This window comes from Falco punctatus (assembly GCF_963210335.1).
Source record: "Falco punctatus genome assembly, chromosome: 17".
Lineage (NCBI taxonomy): Eukaryota > Metazoa > Chordata > Aves > Falconiformes > Falconidae > Falco > Falco punctatus.
Window position 1 is genome coordinate 6,241,813 of NC_137597.1, and position 20,603 is coordinate 6,262,415.

The following is a 20,603-nucleotide window of genomic DNA, read 5'->3' on the forward strand; positions in this document are numbered from 1 at the left end:
AAATTAGGCAGATTTCCAGTACCAATGATGGTTCTGATGGAGAGCTGAGTCCCGGCAGCCTGCGCTGGTCCTCAGGGTGCTCAGGGAGCTGCGGTGGGCATGGCACAGCATGCTGGTGCCTGGGCTCCGTGGGAGAAGGGAGAGCATTCACCTCCTGCACGAGTGATTTACAGCAGTGTATCATTGCCAGATGCATGGTGTTACGAGTTGTTAGAGTTGCTTTAAATGTTACTAGAACCTAAAGCACCACACCCAAGGAAGAGATTGTGCCTCCCATCTTCACGCAGAAAGATGCTTTGGTAACACATCCTGTGTTTCACCACATCCTGCTGAGGATCTCTGCAATGAGAGGCGCTCCGACCCACTCCTGTCCTCCCTGCACCACGAGGAGAGCAGGGCTGCACCTTCCTGGTGTGGCACCTCGCTTCCCTCTGCGTTGAGCTCACCTGGGGCTGCAAACAGAAAGTGCCTTATCTCCCTGTGCCAGGCTCGAAACCCATAAGCATGAATAAGAGCTGGGTGTTACGTCCCACATGTACCAAGGAGCGTGTATTAGTAGTCCTGACTGATGTCAGACGGGATATTTCAGAGCATTAGTCAGTACACAGATGTATTGGCTCACACTCACACCCATTCCTAATTACAAATAAATCGGGCAATCCAGAAAAAATTAACAAGCAATAAGGAAAATACTATTAGCTTTTGTTTCGCTAATTCTGCTTATGGAAAAACTGTTTGCATTACCTGCCAGCAAATGAGTAGGCATTTTCCTATCCTGGATACATCCTGGGGCTGAGTGGGAGTCTTTTCTGCTCTGGTAGCATATGGTTTTGGTAAAACTGTGCTAGGCAGTGCTCACTGCCCACCTCAGGTCAAATAAAAGGGTTGAGTTACTCCCCCAACCCTTATAGTTGGGCAGGAGGACTGGGAGGCTTTACCTGAGCATAGGGATGACAGTTGTCCCCCACCCCGGCTGCTCTCAGTGTCCCCACTAGAGGTTTCAGCTCCATGGTTCTGGAAAGATTTCCAATTTCCAAAGTTTGGCTGAGTCTGCTGCATCTCCTCCCAGCTTCAGAAACAGTCCCCTGGAGCCAATGGTGCTCCACAGAAGAGCACAGCAACTGCAGCAATGAAGCCTGGAGGACCAGGACAGGGGAAGCACCCAGGCACTCCAAGCTGTGGGGCACCCGCCAGGGCACGGGGGTCTGGTCACCCCGCAATGTTCCTGGCCTTGCTGGGGCTCCTAGGCATGCCTGTGGCTCACGGTGAGTACAGGGGCATGGGATGGGGGGGGGGGGGGGGGGGGGGGAGGGTCAGGTCGGGGACCAGCGAGACCTGCTTGATTCTCACTTTGCTCTTGGGGGCTGGTGGGGTGATACCACCCTCCTCCCTCAAGCCTGGACACCCATCGCTTGATGCTCTCATGGATGCAGCCCTGCTCAGTGTCTTTGCCCAGAGGGGAAGCCTGGGCCAGCCCAGCCACCCTCCTGGGATGCTCACTGGGGCTGGTGAAGGAGCCAGGGGATGGGGTCCTCACTCAAGGACGTCTTCTCCTGTCACAGGTGACTGTGGGCCCCCACCTCACATGACCTACTCCAGACCATCCAGCGACGAGCCCACCAGCATCTTCCCCGTTGGATCCATGGTGACGTACACGTGCATCGAAGGCGCCATCAAAATCCCCGGGAAGGTGGACACGGTGAAGTGCCTGCCCGGTTCACGCTGGTCAAGACTGTCCGAGCCCTGCGGCCGTAAATACCTCCTTTCTCTGAAGCACAGCTCCCTTGCCTGTAAAATTTCTGTCCCTTACGGTGGCTGCTCTGCAATGGCTCCTCCTGGCACCGTACCAACCCGCTTCCCTTGGCGGCTGCTCGTCAGAGCTGCTGAGGGGTGCAGGGTCCGTGCCTGTCGGCAAGGGGCTCAGTCGGACGGAGCCCAGGATGCTTCCATGCCTCCCGACCCCGGGCTGGCAGAAGCTGTGGAAGCCGCAGCATGCAATGCCCCACCGCACACGCATGCAGCTTCTGATTTCCTACTAAGAGCTTTGCCCACGCGGTTAATGCATCGTCACCTGCACTTTGCCAAAGATGCATTTGGCAGAGGAGCAGCCTGGTAAGAAAATAGAAGTAATTTGTGATGAACGTGAGGAGCTTTCCAAAAGCGCTGTAGCGAGAGCATTTCTGTGATTGTGAGGTTTATTTTGCATGCCTCCCGGCGGGCGGCTCTTCTAGACCCACTTTTCTTGACTTCCAGGGAGCTGTGGTGCCCCGACAAGGTTGCGGTTTGCTGCTCTGTCCAAGACGGACGCGAGGATTAATTTCTTTCCCGTTGGGACCAACGTGAGCTACGTCTGCCGCCCTGGCTATGAGAACACCTCGGAAAGCTCCCCCACCAGCACTTGCCTTGAAAACCTGACATGGTCCGAAGCTGCTGAGCTGTGCAGGAGTGAGTACCTCGGCTCTGCTCTCTCCGCTTGCCAAAAAGCAGGTCAGGTAGCTGCTGCCAGCCCACGTGCTGAAATGCAGCCTGGTTGTCTTCCCAACAGCTACATGCTCAGTACAAAATAAGGTGGATATTTCTTGGATATAAGACTGAACAGCAGCAGTATCAATAATGTCCTTTGTTTGCCGCTGGCATAAACAGATTTGTTTGGATTTTCAGGTTAGGAAGTATGTTTGAGTCTGGACACAGCATATGCACAGGACAAATGGCAGTTTTCAATTCTAGTGCTGAGCTTCAAAATGAAGACAAAGCATGTATCTTGGTGAAATCCATGGAATACGGATTGTAGGATCCATATGTAAGATGATGTGGCAGCAATACATTTTTCACAGTCAGGTTACTGCCAATCTATTGAGATGGAAATATCTGCAACTGTTCCCCTCTGCCCTCCTGCCAGGTGCTTACTGCTGGGGGTGGGGAGCACTTACAGGGACCCACACCTTCACCTGCGGCCGATTCTGGCTCCTGCCAGCTCCATTGTGACACGCGTGAAGTAAAATGCTTTGGTACCTTTGGGTACAACCCTCTAAGCCTGTCCCTTATTTAGACTTTTTTATTTCTCCATCCCCATGTGTTCTGCTAACGCTGGTCCCGTTCCCTGGCAGGGAGATCCTGCGGTGACCCGGGAGCGCTGCCCGCGGGCAGGATGGTCGTTCTTACAGATCTGCAGTTTGGTGCAAGAGTGAAGGTGTTCTGCGAGGACGGGTGAGTGGCGGGGCATGCCCCCAGCTCCGGTACACCGCTGCTGCTGCTGGAATACAGACTCCGGTCCAGTGCAACGAGCTTGTGGGCACAGGCTGGGCTGCTATTTCACAATATACCGCTCCTACGGCGTTGCTCTGACTGCAGAGCGTGTGGCTGCTTTTCGTACTTGAATTACAGCTTTGGGCTGGGAAGGAATAAGACACAGCTGGAGGGAAGGGACTAGAGTCTGAGTTTATGGCTGCTTTTTCCTTCAGGAGTCGCCCAAAGGAAACTGAACTGCCCCAGGGTATATATCCCAGCAGGGCTGGTTGTACAGTCAGTTTGCAACGACAGACTTCAAAACAAGTTACTTAAAATGCTTCATCTTAACATATTTGAGATATATTAAATAATAAGGCTTTATGGTGGATTTTTTAAAATTCAGTGATGTTCAGCTGGAAAAGGGCACTGAAGCACACTTTCCATCTCAGTGAGCTGACTCATGCCTTCTGCCTGCTTCCAATATGCAGTGGACTGACCTGCAAAATTAAACTCTTGTAACTCCAGCTAGTGTTCCTCCCTCCCGAGCAGGAACTGACTGGCATCATCTGCCTTGTTCTGCCAGTCTTCACAGCTGTTCAAACATAACAGGGTTTTTTTTCTCCAGATGTTCCCTTAGGATGGACTTTAGGGAAATGACAGCATGTCCCACCCTTTTGGCCTTCAGCTAATTTTTGGAGATATACATCAGGGTGGAGGGATAATGTTACCTATCTAAGCAGGATTGGATACTATTAATCATGTCCAAATGATGATTTTTTTTTTTTTTGAACAGGAGGGTGTAGTTCAGAGGTTGGGGAAGGTGTCAGTCCTGTCAGAACAAGATGTAACCACTTTAGTGAAACATAGCTGCCTCTTGCCCCTCGCTGGTCCCTGCTGCATGTAGTGGATGCATTTGAATGTTTGCAGAGAGCAGCTGAGAAGGTAATGCCAGCACGCTGCTGGCACTTGCTTTTCTGGGAAAGCTTTAGCAACACAGCTACACCCTTACAACCCAAAAGCAACGTGCTAGGGAGGAGGTGGCACTGAAGGACACCCGGCACCCCACCCTCTACCACCAGCACAAGGGACTTCAGCAGATCCAGCTGACCAGCCTCGGTAATGCAGCATCGCTGCGAAGCGCAGGGGCTGAGCCACAGCCTTTCGAGATGCTGCGTGTGCTCAGGAGGGAGCTCCTCACCTGCCACCTCACCCGGGTGCCAGCAGCCTGCAGCCCAGCACCGTTCTCTGCCGGGAAGCAGGCAGGGAGAAATAGTCCCTGGTTCAGTAGATCCAAGCATCCGTGTGGGAATCCACAGCTAGCCTCAGCGCTGCGTGGCATTCAGTGCGTGCGCCGCTAGCCACCTGCTGCTGCTTCTCCCGCCTTTGCAATGGAAGATGCGCTCTGCAGCAAGGCAAAGGAGAGAATCAAAGCAGATTAACAAGGATCCTGGCAGAGGGCAAGGTGAAGGAGCTCTCCTGTTAACTAGCGTGTATCTGCACATCTGCTCGCTTTAAAACTGCCTTTTCTATGCTGCTGATCACGCTGGTACCGGGAGGGGAAATTGTTTTCAGTTCCTGGCTAGTTACACATTTTTTTTCTTTTCATGTCTATTTTCACTTAGGTACAAATTAGAAGGGAGTCATTTCATCCAGTGTCAGCTTAAAGGAAATGATGTTGAATGGAGTAAACTTCCAACTTGCAAATGTAAGATTAATCCAACCTTAACTTTTGACTTTGCTCCAGTAGATCCTGCATCCTGACCTCTAGTCTAACCTGCCTTCACACCCCTGTTTTTGTTGGTGGTGTGTGGCAGATCTGTCACCAACACTGCAGCTGAGAAACACCCATTTGGCTGCTGGTGCTGTATTTCAGCAGTTTTGTTCCCACAAGATCAACATATTTTCTCATGACTTTAAGTTTGCAGTGGAGATGATGGGGTGAGATTTCAAGGGATCATGAGCCAGGGCATGGCAAGTTCATTTTCTGTGAGCCTTGGAGTGAGGGGGAGAAAGACATGACAGCAGGAACACTTAAGAAACAAGAGAGAGAATCGAGACAGAAGGCAGGGCTATTTACCTGTCCTCAGTTGTCCAGAAAGTTTATTGCCTTCAGGAATCCTAGGTGGACCCAGGAAAAATTTTGCGTTTTCATTATTACTGAAACTTTTAGCAATACCCATGTTGATCTTCTTTCCTGCAGTAATTACCTGCTCTTCACCTCCTCAAATTAGCAACGGAAAGCATGATGGTGAAGGTGTAGAAAAATTCGCTTACAACACAACCGTGACTTACAGCTGTGAGTCTGGCTTCCAGCTCGTTGGAAATGTGAGCATCCGTTGCACGAGTGTGGACAAAACAAACGGAGGAGTCTGGAGCGGAGCTGCGCCTGAATGCAAAGGTGGTTTCATCTGAATTTAATGTTTATTTTTAGTATTTAGTATGCACCGGCCTAAAATATTATGATTGCTTAGTACAGGACATGTCAGGTGTAAGTCATACTGCAGTTTTAAAAAGGAAAAGTGCAGTGCTGCTACAGTGAGTAAGGAATGAACCATCTGTGTGGGAAAAGCGTAGTGCTCCTAGCAATACCTGCTCTTTACACCCTAGAGAAAAGGACATCTGTCAAACAAGGAGCAAAAGAAATGGAAAGGAGTCCTGTTCCCCAAAGTGAGTCAAAATGATTCTATATTGAATCAAGTCCCACGTTTCCCAACTGAATTTGCTCCTTATCACATTTCTATGAAAAATCCATTTAATGAATTTCACACCGTGATTTTCATTCTTTTAGGATCCCGTGGAAATGGCATCCAGCTATCTAAGAAGGCTTTGACCTGGGAAATGAAGCTCAACCTTTATAAAAAGGCACTCCAAAATACCATCTCCTTCTCCGATTCTTCTTCCATCTCCAAGACACCAGGTCAGTCCTGGAGGCTCATTTGGAGCCGAGGGGAACTCATCAATGGGACTCCCTGCTTACTCCCAGTCCTATACCTGGAGTTTTCTCCACCCCCCCCCACCCCCCCATGTTTCTCGTCAGTGTCCAGGAATTGTGCTACCTCAGCCTTCAGATTTGTTCTACCTCTGTACAAAACCCAAAGCTACTATTCTCCTGGGACCAGCCAAGCATTCATGTGTCTTCCAAAGTACACGGGGATCTCTGGCATCCTCCCCCAAGCTAGCTGCTTTGAAAACTTAAAACGGTCCAAAGTTGCATCATTTTGTGGAAGTGAGTGATTCTTTTTTTCTTTTTTTTTTTTTTTTTTTGTTGTAGTCTTTTCTTCTATAGTTTTTCTCTGTATAATTTGTATTTTTCACTGGTTGGGCATCTGATTCAAAGCTCGGGTTTGACTGTACTGACCTCCTCCTCTTACAAAAGCTTTGCTTTTTATGAAACGTATTTTCATTTATCAATTGTTTCCTTGCCATCGTGCTACTACAGGTTCCATTTAACTCAATTTTTGCCACATTGAAAAGCAAGAGATACCTTTGTACCACGTAACCTTCAGAGTGCTGGGGCTTCTGTCCCCATTCCGACAGCGAGGTCACTAATGCTGATCTTGTTCCACATCAGTGAGGTCGTGGGCAGCCAGAAGGAGCTGGACATGGCAGAAGTGCTGCTACAACAGGTTCCCCACCCGCTGCAAAAGATTATTTTACCCATAACAAAAGGGTAAGTGTCAGCTGTGTTGGAAACTATGTCTGAGAGGGAACTAGAAGCATTTAATTGTAAGCAATAAAGGCAAAACGCTCACCAGAGGGTCTCGCTACCCAGCTGGAGGCTGGTGAAAAGCACTTCTCTGGTGTCAGGGTCAAGCTGGACTCCCCCATCCCTGAGCCACGTCTCTTGGGTCAACAGCAGAAAAATTGTCACTCCTGTGGTGGTGGGTTTTGTTCGTGTATCTGCACAGCCTAGGGCTGTAACATGAACGTGATGAGGCTGGTGGTTAAATCCAGGTCCAGAAATGCCCCCGTGTATGTCCAGCGTGGCCAGGAGGGATTTTCCCCATTGCGCCATCATTTCAAAGGTGGGGTTTATTCCAAGCTGCTAGCATTGCCAGGCTGGTGGCTGGGACTAAAAGCCCAAGGTATTTGACTTGGACTGCTAAAGAAAGAATCCAAGAACCTCACTAGTGGGGCTAAAGGTGGGTAACGGGGCTGCATGGTTGGGCGCTTGTGGAAGTGTCTGTAGGAAAGATGTGGCAGTGGTGTCAGTGTATGAAAAGGGCTCCAAGAAGGGTTTTGCAGGCTTTAAAGGAAATATTTGGTGATGTTGTGCCCTCAGTAGGAGCAAATGAAGGCTAGAAGCATCCTAGATGATACAACATGGAAGGAAAGGGGAAAACTTCATCCTTTGTTTCTGCCTAGAAGTTTCTACTCGGCTCTATTATCTAATGTCAGAATGAAGATTGAGTTAAAGATCTCTTCCTGTTGGCTTTTCTTTCTTTTACTCTTGTCATACTTGGCACATCTTAAGGAGATCGTATCAAAGCAGCAGCTTGACATGCAGCCTCAAGTGTGGGAAATGCCACTTTGCATTGTGCTTCAGGAATTTGGCTCCGCTGCCCCAAAACTTGGGTCCTGTAAGACCAGTCCCTCGGTGCCAGAAGGCTGGAGCATGGGATGAGGTGGGGGGAAAAGGAACAACACCTGAAACCAGCCTTGAGGCTTTGAAGAAGGAATTGATTTGGGCCTTTCTGCAGTGCAATGCTAAAATTCACCCCAGACTGGGTGGGTTTTCAAAAATCTGAGCAAGAATCTTCTAATAGAAAACTTAACTCTCTTTGAAACTACAGCCGGGCCAGTCTTTGCCTGGGTGTTTCCTTCCCCCAGGCTGTGTGTACATCCCATGGGAAGCACGATGGGAAGTGCATAGGAAGATTTATCTGTAGCTTTGAAGCAGTTTATCTGTGATGGGGCTGCTCTCCTTCAGTGACACCATGACCAAGGGACCCCCCTGTGGACGAAACCCTGGCAGGTGGCAGTTGCACTTCCCTTGCATAGTCGCAACAACAACTGTTGTGTGCTGCTCTTCCCGTCATCTCACTGCAGATGTAGACAAGGCACGCAGTGAAATGGGATCCCGCCGATCTAAGTATATTATTATCTTTTAAAGAGAATTAGCGCTGTAAGCAGGAGGCGTGCAGGAGGGCGCCACGTTCTGTTCCTGAGGCGCCCCACGCAATGGTTGTACTTGTCAGGACTCTTACACTTCCCTTTATAACAAAGAATAAGCTCGATCAGGTCTGCCCCACCTTACATGTACAAAATATATATTTTTTAATTGTGAGATGTTTTAATGTTCCAAGAAATAGATTGAAAATTACTTACACAAAAGTTGGGTAATTCCCATAGCTGCTTCTCCCATCTGATTTTTTCCTTTCAGCAATTTTCTCCTTACACCCTGAATCCAATTATAATTCCTTACTGATCAGGCCAGCCTTTTTTCAGGCTGGGGGTGGGAAGCTGCAGTTTCTCAGAACCGCCTCAGGCTTTCTGCAGAATTGCTGACAGAACTCGGTTATGTCACAACCAGTTTGACTCGGTGTTTCCACAACCACAGATTTCCTTTTTTGCTAGCAACACGGAGCTGCTGGCAAAGGAATCCCTGTAAATAGACTCCCCGGACGGACGGACTGTCGGAGACCCCCACCGCCCCGCTGAGCTGCTCCCTCCACACCCCAGGAATCTCTGGCTGCAGCCTGGGCCAGTGACAGATACGCCCACGGCAGCTGCCAGCGGGGTTGTGCCAACAGCAAAATACCGACTTCCCCATCTTGCAAAACTGTAAACTTATTTTAGGAAATCATCCTGCTTTGCACACTAAATGGAATGACAATCTTTCTATCTTCAGTACTTTAAGCACTTGATTTAGCAAAAGCTTTTTTTTTTGTATCAGACACAAGTTCTTTGCAGTTTGTATTTCTGCTCAGACTACATGAAAGATAACAGCCACGCATGGTCTGGCTATATCTGCTCATCTCCTGCTGTAACGGAGCTACTTCTGCCTTGCAGACAGAGGAAGGCAGCTCTGTGATGCTGCAGGCTGTGAGCACAGGCTACATGCAGACACAGAGGAGTAACTGTGAAGTGCACTCTCCGGTGCTGTCCCAGTGCAACAGAGGGACTGGAAATGTCAAGTCTACGGTGTTGGCTGCTCACCACCTTTGTCCTATACCGAATGCTAAAGCTCCCAAAGCCTTTCTGGGATTTTATTTTCATTTAATAATAGATGATAATCATTTATAAAGGATAACCTGTGAATTCAGCTGCCTGCTGTTCCCTTTTCTTATTTTGTGCTCTTTTCAAGAAGGTATCTGCTTTTAGGCACAGCTTGGCAATATTCAGATTTGATCAGTTCTTTATCAGCATTCCTATTTATTTTCTCAATGGCTTCCTATGCACGTTTAACTTGGTTTTTTTTTTAAAAAAAAAGCCACAACAGGAAAGAAAGAAAGAAAGGAAGGAAACGTATGCAGTAATGTTTGGGAATGTGTTTCTAGTAAGTGGTCTGAAAATGAAAGCTGGAGCGATGGCGATTGGCCTTCATCCTGTTTGGCCACCCTGGTCCTGAGCTCTGCAGCCCCTCTGCTCCGGCTTCCCAGCTCAGCCCGCTGGCACCTGGGGTCGGTCCCAGCAAGGCTCTGGGAGCTGTGGGCCACATCCCAGGCTGCTGCCCTGCACGGGGGTGGCAGGAGCTCGTGGGAGCGGGCAGGGAGCCGAGGCCAGGTTTCCATGGAAAGCCCAAGAGCAGCTCTGGCAGGTCAACCCCTGGTGTTGCTGGAAACATCATGCTGTTCCAGTGGGAGCCTGGCAGCATAGGGGCATGGAGCAGCACGGGTCAGGCTCCTCGCTCTACGTGCTTCCACTTCTGCCGTTGCCATCTGCTTGGCCTGATTTCTGCAGCACGGGGAAGGGATGTCGGAGCAAGATAAAGCTGAGCCCCCCTGGCAGCTCCAGCTGAGCAGGCGCAGGATGGCTATCGCAGGGCTCAGCTGCTGGGGCAACACCTCAGCGGGAGGTTTCGGTGCCTGGTCAGTTACTGGGGCGATACAGGGCAAACTGGGACAGCAGATGTGGGTGGCAGAGAGACAGGGGACGGGTGGTCTGAGCCTGGTGGTCTCGGCAGGTAGAGGTGCCTCCTGCTTTCCTAGGCAGCCTGGTTCAAGGGGTAAATCTGAACCCTGTTAGCAAGGGGGTGTCACAGAGTTGAATCTACAGCAGTTGGTTCTTCCGATGCACGGGTGAACAGAGGAGACTTGACATTAAAAGAAGTCTTTGCCAAAACCTTCTCAACACCTTGCTAGCCCGTGCTGAGCTTGCTGCTGTGAGCTATTACAAGAGAACTCCTCAGCATTTAAAGCATTATTTTTTTTTCCCTGTTAGCAACTTTCTTTTGAATTTTGCAGCCACCACCCCAATTCAGACCTGAGAGGGGCAGTGACCTATAAAAATATGTGGCTCAGATATCACCACCTAATTTGTCAATGTGTTCACAAGTATTTTAAAGGAATGTGTTATCGAAGCTGCTTGATTCCCTCCCTTAAGAAAACACCTCTTGGCCTCATTGCAAATGCTTTTGTTACTTACATCTGCTTGGAACTTAAATTGTATTGGAAAATGAAATGGGGGGAGGGGGGTGGGGGTGATTTTGAGCTTCTTAGTGGAAACGTTACTGTTTCCCGGATAACAAGGGCAGGCTGCTGCTGGCTGCCCTTTCCTCAGGGTGGGGTGACACATCCTGACAGTATCATCGCCTCAGCCTTTCCTTTGGCTCTTCCCGCATCCCCAGGCAGCGATCCCAGACCAGCCCTGCTTTCCCCCGTGGGCACAGAGCCCAGGCCATGCCCGAGGACACCCCTGACCTCGGCAGGCAGCACAGCCTCTCATTCGAGGACTTTTGTGTTTAACTAGGAGAGTTACAGTGGAAATGTTGGTATCCCCATTGCCCTGTCTTGTGCGCAGGTGTTGGCAGAAGCAGCTCAATTAGCAGCTTTGAGGTGGGTCTGATTTACAGCCCTCTGGGCTCCTGTGCACCCCGCGGGCTGGAGGGGGGCCCTCGGCTTCTTCTCTTGTAGGAAAACCTCCCTTCACCCAGGTCTCCTCCTAGGGACAGGGACGGGCAGGTGACGTTTGAAGGCAGTTTGAGGGGGCCTGGCAGGGGGTTGGTGCCCCCGTGCTGGGCTCCCTAGGCCCGATGCTGTCAGAGGGGGCAGGAGGCGCCCATGAAGGTGCAGCTCTCGTCCTGCACGCAGCAGGGCCAGCGCTGGGGCACCCATGGGACCTGCTGTACACTCCTGGTGTGGGGCGTGCTGCAGGGTTCACCGCTGGAGCGGGCAAGACCCATGTGCTGCCCTTTTTGTGGTTTATTTTGGTTTATTTTATTTGAGGTTTTATATATATCTATATAATTATTATTTATTTTATTTTAAATTGTATTTTCTATTTCATTTTATTTTCCTTTGGGGCTTGATAGCTTGGGAGAGCAGGGTGTCTTTCCTGGAAGGTGCAGAGAAGAGACTTGCACAGGAGCGGCTGAGGCCGCGGGTGTGCTCCACAGAGCCGCGCTGCATCCCCCCCCCCGCTGCATCCCCCCCCCCGCTGCATCCCCCCCCCCCGCTGCATCCCCCCCCCCCCGCTGCATCCCCCCCCCCGCTGCATCCCCCCCCCCGCTGCATCCCCCCCCCCCGCTGCATCCCCCCCCCCCCGCTGCATCCCCCCCCCCGCTGCATCCCCCCCCCCGCTGCATCCCCCCTCCGCTGCATCCCCCCCCCCGCTGCATCCCCCGCAGAGCCCCCCCGCGCTGCAGACGGGCGGTGCGCGGGAGGTTTCCCAGCGACGGGATGGCGGGAGGGGGAGCCGGGGGGGTGCAGGCCCGGGGGGCGGCGCTGCTCCCGGCTGTACGTCCCACTGCCGGGGCCGCTCCCCCCGCGCCGGAGGCCGGAGCCCCGGGTGGGGCCGGCCGGGCGGTGCCGGGCTGCCCGCTCCGCTCCGCTCCCGCTCCCGGTCCCGCTCCGCTCCCCACAGCGATGGGCTCCGGGCGCCGCCGCTCGCCCCTGCCCGCGCTGCTGGTGCTGCTGGTGCTGCCGCCCGTGGCGTGGGGTGAGTCCACGGGAGGGGTGGGGGCCGCGCGGTGAGCCCTGGCACCCCTGCGTGTGCCCGTGTGTGTGCCCTGTGCGTGTGTACTCCATGTGTTGTGTGTGTGCGCCCTGTGTGCATGTGCCGCATGTCTGTGCTCTGAGTGTGTGTGTCCCGCGTGTGCATGTGCCCCGTGTGTGCGTGCTCTGTGTGTGTGCTCCATGTGTAGGTGTGCCTTGTGTGTGTGCCCCATGTGTGTGTGTGCTTCATGTATATATGTGCCCTGTGTGTGCGTGCCCCATATATACGTGCCCCATGTGTGTGCTCTCTGTGTGTGCCCTGTGTCTGTGCCCACCCCATGTGCATGTGTGCACATGCCCGTTTGTGTGCTCCATGTGCATGCATGTGCTCTGCGTGCATGTGCTCACCTGTGTGTGCTCCGTGCGTGCTCCGCTCCGCAGTGTGTGTCAGGGGTGCGTGTGCTGTGCTCTCCCGCGGACTTTGCGTGTGCATCCGTGCTGCGCCCTGCGCAGGGCAGCAGGAGCCCCGCTAAATCCAGGTTTATTTTGCCACAGGTGACTGTGGGCCGTTGCCAACCATAAGCCACGCGGAGCCCCCAGAGGACTCTAAGCATCAGGAAAGCTTCAGCGTCGGCTCCAGAATAACGTACAGCTGCCATAGGGGTTACGTTAAACGCCCCTTGCTGTCAGATACGATACAGTGCCTTACAAACTCCCAGTGGTCCAACCTCCCGGAGTTCTGTGGCCGTAAGTATTTCACTTTCTCTGAAACGAGCTGCTCGGCGATGCACGCCGCTGGGAGAGCTGCTTTAGCAATCGCTCCTTCAAGTTTCCTCATCCAGAGGGACACCAGGTGAAGTTGCTTGTCAGAGAACCTCTTACGGCCCCATTTTCCTAACCCGGCTTAGTCTGTTCGAGCCACACACTGGCGTTTGGGTGTTAAGAAAGATGAATCATCAGCTTGGGGAAGCACGGGAAAGAACCACAGTGGCACAGCGCTGGCACAGCGGCTGCTGGCGCGAGCGTTCACTGAGGGGGGGGGGGGGGGGGTTGGTGCTGGGCTTTGCAAACCGCCGTGGTGCGAGCTGCCTGCACTTCCCCACCTCAAACACTTCATCGGTGGAATTGGCAAGGGAGCTAAGCACTGCACTTGTGACTGATCGAAAAAGAGCAAATTTTAACGTTTAAAACCTTTTGTCGTTAAATAGTCACCTAGGGATATTTTTCAATTACACAAATTACTGATCACCTTCTTTAAAGTTGGGGTATTCATATTCTTAGGGCAGCTTGCGCGTTATCGCTTGGGTATGTGTTTATACGTAGCTGAATGCAAAATATTGTTATTTTTGCTTTGTAACAGTACGCTTTGGTCATCTTTGTTGTTGCTAGGTAGCTGTCTCAGCCCACCACGTGTGCGCTTCGCTAGAATATCGCAAGAAGATGAAATGAAGAATTTTTATGCTGTTAACATCACCGTGAGGTATATTTGTCGCCCAGGCTACGAGAATACCACGGCCCAGCTCCCCACCAGCATGTGTCTCGATGATTTAAACTGGTCAGAAGTTCCCGAGCTGTGTCGGAGTGAGTGTCTCCTTGCTGTTCCATTTGCTCCAGCATCCTCCCACAGCTGCACCGCAGCACTGTGTTCCAAGCGCTTGTGTTTCAGGATTGCTATTTTTTAATGACCTTTAGCATGAAATATCATCAGATGCCTGGTCTGACGTTGCCATACTATCATGAAAAGTTTGTCTCTGGCATTTTTGCCTATCCTTGTAGTGTTCTAAGGATAATCTTATTCTTTTCTAGGGAAATCTTGTGGTATTCCAGAAAATCCAGAATATGGCAAAGTTATTACAAGGGATCACCTGTTCGGTGCAAGGGCGGAGGTGGTCTGTAACCGTGGGTGAGTGTGAAGCTGCCCACTGCGTCCCAGTCACCTGGCCAGAGCCATTGGTGTGTGAGCTGGGATGAAGGGCTCTGCCTGTCGAGTCCTTGGCACCTCTGTGGGGTGACATATTCTGGCTTGGTGACGACAGACTCGTTTGGGTTGTGCCTTTCACCCCTGCAGGTACACGTTGAAGGGAGCATCACGGATCATCCATTGTTCCATAAGGGGAAGTAAAGTGGGCTGGAGCCAGCTTCCCGCTTGTCAGGGTAAGTTGTGCAGTGCCTGCCTGGCAATACCAGATATTCCAACTCGGAAATACTGCACTGGGTGTTGATTTGACTAAATGAAGTCAGGGCAGTATCTCTGTTAGGGAGAGAGCTGGTGTGATGAAAGCAGGGATTAGCCAGGAGCATCGCTGGTGCCTTCTGCACGTGAAGGACGGACACCAGTGACCAGCCCCGTGGCCTCGGTGTCCCTTCGGGCTGCCGTGGCACTGTGGGCACAGGACAGCGGGCTGGGAGGCACCTGAAGATATCTGGGTGCTGAGAGGGTGGCCAGTGCTCCCGCTTCAGCCCCTGTGATGGGTGCAACGTGGCCCTTGGGTTTTCCTCCTTTCACAGCGTGGAGAAGAGCATCCCAGAGGTCACCTGCTCAGTTCTTTTTCTTTTTCTCCCCCAGCTATTTCTTGTTCTCCGCCTCCAGCTATTCCCAATGGGATGCATAACGGCAGCGGTACAGAGGAGTTCACGTACAACTCGGTGGTGATGTACATGTGTGAGCCTGGGCTCCAGCTTGTGGGAAATGAAACTCTTCATTGTACAACAGAAAACCAGGTCGATGGCGTCTGGAGCGGGTCTCCTCCCGAATGCAGGGGTGGGCATTGCTGGATAATCATCTTGTTCTCGAGTAGTTTTTCTTGCTGTGCAGTTAATTAATCCTAATTCCCTGCTCTTAGAAAGGGAAGGGCTCCAGTTTGGCCAGCATTCCCGTAGGCGTTGTTTCCAGGGGAGCAGCATCTGCTTTCAGCAGCGATGGTTGGCAGGTCTGTGCTTTTGCACGATGCCCAGCTCTGCTGGGAGCGCCATGAGCACAGCCGCACACAGGTTTACATTTTCTTTCCAAGAGGAACAAGCAGAATTTTAATTAACAATGTGTGAAGTGTATCAGTAATTGCAAAGCTGGTGGACTAAACCCCAGAAGGGATTTGTATCTGATGTCCAACAACACCCAGGCCAAGCGGGACAGCAGGGTCCCCTCTGTCCTTAAGGGCTGTATTGTCACCAGCAGGTCCCTGTGTGACTCTTCCACAGCTCTCGCTGTTGTAGCCACAGATGCACAAGCCACCTGCTCATGCTACATTTACTCCTCACTGAAGTATTATATATATTCTGTATAAATGGAGAATTATATGAAATATAATTTTGAGTCATTTTCCTTTATTTGTTTCTCTCTATAGTTAGCACTACAGCAGCGACAAACCAAACTAAACCCTCAGAAGAGAAGATAGGAGGGAATCCTTACTGGCTAGGTAAGAATTCAGGAAAGGCATTCAGCCTCAGAGTCCTTGTAATTGCTGTAGTTGCACCCAGATTGGGCACTCCACGTGCTGTTGGTTTTCTGCTCCTGTTGTGCCTTCTTCATTCCTTTTGGTGGGTCCATCTTCCCATTTCTAAGGGACTGCTCAGGTTTGCTCCCTGTCCTAATCCCCTTTTCTCTCTGTTCTCAGCTGACATGATACGGGGTAGGATTTTTGATGCTGGTGAGGATTTCTGACTCCCTCTGTGCAGGCCAAGCAGCTCAGTAGAAACCGCTGACGTTATCTTGGCTGTATTTGGATGTTGCTGAGGGTGGAGCAGCCTGGAGCTACGGACCTCAGCTCTCTCAGTGGAGAGAGGAGGAGTGAGGGACTCCAGTGGACTCCAGCAGTGTGTAATGATGTGTGTAGTAGTTGATGACAGGTTGTTTTATAGCATTTTGTCTTCTCAGCAGCTTTATGGTTATCTGGGTTTGAATAATGTTGTTCTGTGGGAATAGACTTAGGAATTTCCTTGTTTAGTTATCAGCATTGTTGGCTTCATTTTTTTAACGTGTTTCATTATTTTCTTCTCTAGTGAGTATCCTCATCCCAAGTTGCATTGGTAAGTAGTTTAAAATAGAAAATATACTTTCCTAAGCCTAAGTTGTTATTTGCTGTTAAATACCTGGAGTTGGTGGGTTTGGTTATTCATTTCGCTACCCCTGGTACTGAGTGCTCTGGTCAGGATTCAGGGATTTCTCTGCTGCTGGGTAACGCAGCAGCGTTGCAAGCAACTGGACAGATTGTCTGTGTCTTACTATGGAAGAATCCAAAGCAGTCATTGTAAGAAGCCAACCAAAAACTGTACACCCTGTCCCTCTTGAATTGATAAAGTTGCTTTAAAAGGGCTTGGCGTGCTTCGAAAGATAAGAGATTAGTGAAGCTCGGAACATCCTTGTGGTGAAAAGTTCAAGTACTAAAAATGGTGAACGCGTTTAAAATACAAAAGGGGGCTGTCTATAAAAACACTAAATAAATGAGGATCACACCCTCAACAAGTTCAGCATGGCACCACACTTCGTGGTTTCTGTGCTTTGTGTTCAGAGACACAAGAGGGGGGTGTGCGTTATTCTGGCTGAGGGGGGGCTTCTGGGTGGTGACAGGCAGCCCTGGAGCAGAGAATTTTGCAGCCCGTCTTTTACCAAACTGCAGTATTTCTCTGGAATTACATACCAAATTTGTTGTTTATTTTGGGTTGGGTTTATTTGTTGTTGGGGGTTTTTTTTCTTTTTTCTTCTTTGTTTGTTAGTTCTCCTAGTAGCCCTTGGAATTCTAGCTGGGATCATCACGAGGTGCAACGACAATAAAATCCAGTAAGTGAGCCAAAGCTACCCCCTATAAATCATAACTTTCTCTAAGGAGAACTGAGTATTTCCTTTTAAGCTCTGAGGTAATTACCTTCAGTATATATTTGCACAATTGTTACTGTCTTTCCATGTTGCTAAGTTGCTTTTTATTCTACGAGTGTTCTCCTTTCTGTCTCTTCAGGTCTTACGATATGGATTTACAAAAGCACGAGATGAAGGGAAGGGATCCACCAACACATCCAAAAGGACCAGATGATGAGAAGCAGCCCTTGCCGTGGCGTTCCTATTTTTGGTAGGTTTGCTTGTTTGTCTGCCCAAAAGCTTGTGCCACTCTTCCCACGGATCTCCCTGGTGTTATTTCTAGCTACAAACCTTGCCATGCCTGACTGCACATCCTCATGCAGTCTTTGACTCTAAAACACCAAGCCCTCTGCCGATGCGAGGGATGTGCCGCCCGCCCAAGAGGCAGCAGCTGCTTCACGGGAGGGTTTGGTGTTGGTGGCTGCTCTGGGGGCTCAGCAGGAGGGATTCCCCCTTCTTTCTCATCTGCAGCCACACAACGAGTTGCCACGTGTGTCCCACCTGCGAGAGGCAGCTGCACGCCGCCCTGGCCCCCCACGCCGAGCCCCCGCACCGCGGCTGTGCCACCTGCGAGGACTGGCTGAGCACCCAGTCCGGCACGCCGCACACCTCCTTGATCCCCAGCATCGACGGCAGGGACAGCCAGAGCCCAGCGGGCACGAGGTACCACGACCGACCAGGCATTTGCTCCAGGGTCCGCGTGGAGCAGAATGGGGGAAGGGGTGCTTCTTGCAGGGGAGAAAGCATCTGTGCGCGGATAGAGCAGGATTTGCAGTTTGGATTCCTCTGGTTCCTTTAAGTTCAGTTTTGGCAGTGGAAGGTATGCGCTGTTTAGAAGAAAAGCAGTTCCGTCGGGCAGCAGTCATTCCCGGAGGGCCATGCCTTCAGCTGGGTTCAGGCTGTCTTCTCTCTCTCTCTGCGCTCAGCTCTCCCGCCCAGGCTGCAGAGGTGCTGGGGGGTGACGGCACAGGAGAAGCTGTTTCGGAGTGGAGCAAGGTGGAGCAGCCCTCGAACCGTGAAAGGTCTGTCTGCCACTCAAAAATACGCAGATGCCACGGTGGCCTTGAATAAGTAGTTTTAGAGTAGAGTAGAATTGTATTTATTCAAGCAGAAAATAAGGATGTTCCACCCCTCCTTGCTCATTCCCACCTCTTTCCTGTCTTGACACTCCGCTTAGTATTACAGCATTTAATTACTTTTGAAACACTAATCGCTCTGCTTTTTTCCCCTAACACGAGGGAGCTCTGGGCAATCTTTATGCTTTGTTCTTTCAGTGCTTTTAAAAGGCATTCCGCACGTGCGCGTGTTTCTCCTGTTCCTTTACTGTGTTGTGCTGCACACCACAGTGCCTGGAGGGTTCCCGTGCCAATGCCGAGCTGCCCGCTCTGCTCCTCCTCTGCTCTGGGAGAGCAACAGGCGTCTGAGGCGTAATTGGCTTTGCAGGTTTCGTGGGGTGAGGCTGGGAACTGGGGGTCTAGCTATAAGGAGGGTACGGATTTATGAAACAGTGTGTTTCAGGAGAAGCAAAGAAACATCTCATCCATTTTAGCAAAGCGGGGGAGGTTTGTGATAGAGCTGACTCCAGGTTTCCATCCTGCTTGGGACGGCACCTCAGTACTGGGGAAGCTGGCAGTGCTGAGCGTCACGGTGATTTTTGAGTCTCTCTAGAGGGACTCAACATAGGACCTCAGCGATGCTTCTCCACAGCAGCCACCACATCTGCCCCATCTGTGAGAACTGGCTGCGTGCCCACCTTGGCCAGTGTGACAGTGCAACACCTGGGGGGCGGCCGGGGAGGCCCCGCCGGCAGGATGAGAGGTGAGTGCGATGCGGCCGGTGCAGGGAGCTCCTCTCAGCATCGAGCACCGCGGTGTGCGCCGAGCATCCTCAAACCTGAGTTAACCACTTCGCTTGGAATAAAAAAATGACGGAGGCACATAAATGTCAGTTCCGCTTGCTTATAGCTTTGAATCGGAGGAAAAGCACAGTGCCTGCTTGCAAGCAGAGAGGTGAAACTGGTGTGGGGTTTATCCGGATGATGCTGGCATAGTTTTCTTGGTGTGTCTGAATCAGCTTGTGCTCCTCAGCTGCCCTCGCTTGGCTCAGCCTCACGTCTTCTTTGGCCCACAAAGGAGCTCTGGTTTTGGTTAAGCAGCAAAGAGCCGGAGTGCTGTAAGAGACCTTTCCGTTCACCTAGCTGCCGAGAGCTTTTTCCACCCCAGGCATGGCTTTTTTGTTTGGGGTACAGCAGCCATGAGGTGAGCAAAGAGCTGCTCTATGCCTCCCTTATTTTTTGGCAGTTGCCCACAAAGCTTAAGAGTCATCACTGGCAGAGGCAAATTCAAACAAATATTTGGTTAAAATAAACACGGTTTGAGGCGCGCACCTGCCTGCTTTAGCTTTTTTAAGTATGAACTTCTTTTTAGTGATCATTGATTTCATGTGCTTGTTCCACTTGCTTTTAGCCCTAACCCTGGAGGAGCCATTTTGGTTCTGCACTCGTGAGTTGCTAGTTGTTTGGGTTTAAAAAGTTCATAACTTTGAAACTGTTAATGAAACTAGCTCTCATGGGTGGCAGAGCCTGTGTGGCGTGGCTCGGCGAGGAGCACTTTCCGACACGAACCCGCCAGGGCTCACCCTTGGCTCTCTCTTCACAGCCCGTGGGGTCCCGTCTGCCCCTCCTGCACCGACCGGCTGCACATCTCCCTTGTCCACAGCGACAGGGCGAGCTGCCCCGTGTGTCCCCTGGCCGGCGAGGGGACCCTGGCTCACCTTGTCTCCCACCGCACCCCCAGCTGCCACGTCTGCCCCATCTGCGTGGTGCCCACCCACGCACACCTGTGCCAGCCCCAGCACCCAGCACCCAACGGTAGGGACCCCCACGGGGGACACCCACGCTATGGGGCCACAAACCGGTGGCTGCAAAGCTGAGGGGCTGCAGCACGTGGTGACTAACCCTAATTAATTGCTCATTTCCCTGTTGCAGGATAAATGCCGACAGCTGTAGCGCTCTTATCGGCGTGAGGCTGGCGGGAGGGCAGGGGGGTCATTGGCGCTGTCAGGGCTGACGCTTGACATGCAATAAGGCCACCTGAAGTGTCTAATTTCACAATCAAGAATTTCTTTGTAAAGAAGCAGGAAAACCAAAGCATACTTCAAATCCAGCTCCACGGTGGTTCAATACCTACTCTGTTGTTTGGTTTAGTATAACAAAACTATTTTTGTAGCTTTTAAAGTGAGGGTTTAAAAAAAAGTCAGTAAATGTTTCTTCCCACTGGGAAAACAGTTTCAAAGTAAACACACTCTTTACACAGTCTTGCAAGATTTACTTGTATTATAAAAGGTACTACTTGTATTTTAAAAAAATGTACTTGTTTACTGAGGTTCCTTTACTAGCATACAGATAAAAGTGCAACAATTGCAGTATT

General features: G+C 51.1%; 2 protein-coding genes across 9 annotated transcripts; both read left to right on the forward strand.

Annotated features, from left to right (window-relative positions):
• The first annotated feature begins 85 nt into the window (after positions 1–85).
• On the forward strand, positions 86–6,938 carry LOC308054555 (CUB and sushi domain-containing protein 3-like). 3 transcript variants are annotated; one of them, XM_080367595.1, is made up of 9 exons: positions 86–1,751; positions 2,254–2,445; positions 3,108–3,207; positions 4,851–4,933; positions 5,429–5,626; positions 5,836–5,895; positions 6,017–6,145; positions 6,266–6,454; positions 6,800–6,938. In XM_080367595.1, the coding sequence occupies exons 1-9, from the start codon at positions 1,130–1,132 to the stop codon at positions 6,889–6,891; spliced, it is 1,665 nt and encodes a 554-aa protein (XP_080223721.1). In that variant the 5' UTR covers positions 86–1,129; the 3' UTR covers positions 6,892–6,938. The 3 variants fall into 3 exon arrangements, with proteins under 3 accessions (XP_080223721.1, XP_080223719.1, XP_080223720.1); XM_080367593.1 differs by having other exon boundaries at positions 6,017–6,454; XM_080367594.1 differs by lacking the exon at positions 6,800–6,938 and adding an exon at positions 6,668–6,794 and having other exon boundaries at positions 6,017–6,454.
• A 5,153-nt stretch (positions 6,939–12,091) lies between these two features.
• LOC308054695 (complement decay-accelerating factor-like) lies at positions 12,092–20,601 on the forward strand. 6 transcript variants are annotated; one of them, XM_080367906.1, is made up of 15 exons: positions 12,093–12,327; positions 12,879–13,070; positions 13,713–13,904; positions 14,130–14,226; positions 14,392–14,477; positions 14,890–15,084; positions 15,668–15,739; positions 16,323–16,349; positions 17,037–17,100; positions 17,276–17,386; positions 17,647–17,838; positions 18,102–18,197; positions 18,844–18,993; positions 19,833–20,044; positions 20,162–20,601. In XM_080367906.1, exons 1-15 carry the CDS (start codon positions 12,255–12,257, stop codon positions 20,164–20,166), a joined length of 1,764 nt encoding a protein of 587 aa, XP_080224032.1. In that variant the 5' UTR covers positions 12,093–12,254; the 3' UTR covers positions 20,167–20,601. The 6 variants fall into 6 exon arrangements, with proteins under 6 accessions (XP_080224029.1, XP_080224032.1, XP_080224031.1 ...); XM_080367903.1 differs by having other exon boundaries at positions 12,092–12,327; positions 19,833–20,601; XM_080367905.1 differs by having other exon boundaries at positions 18,886–18,993; positions 19,833–20,601.
• The last annotated feature ends 2 nt before the right edge of the window (positions 20,602–20,603 follow it).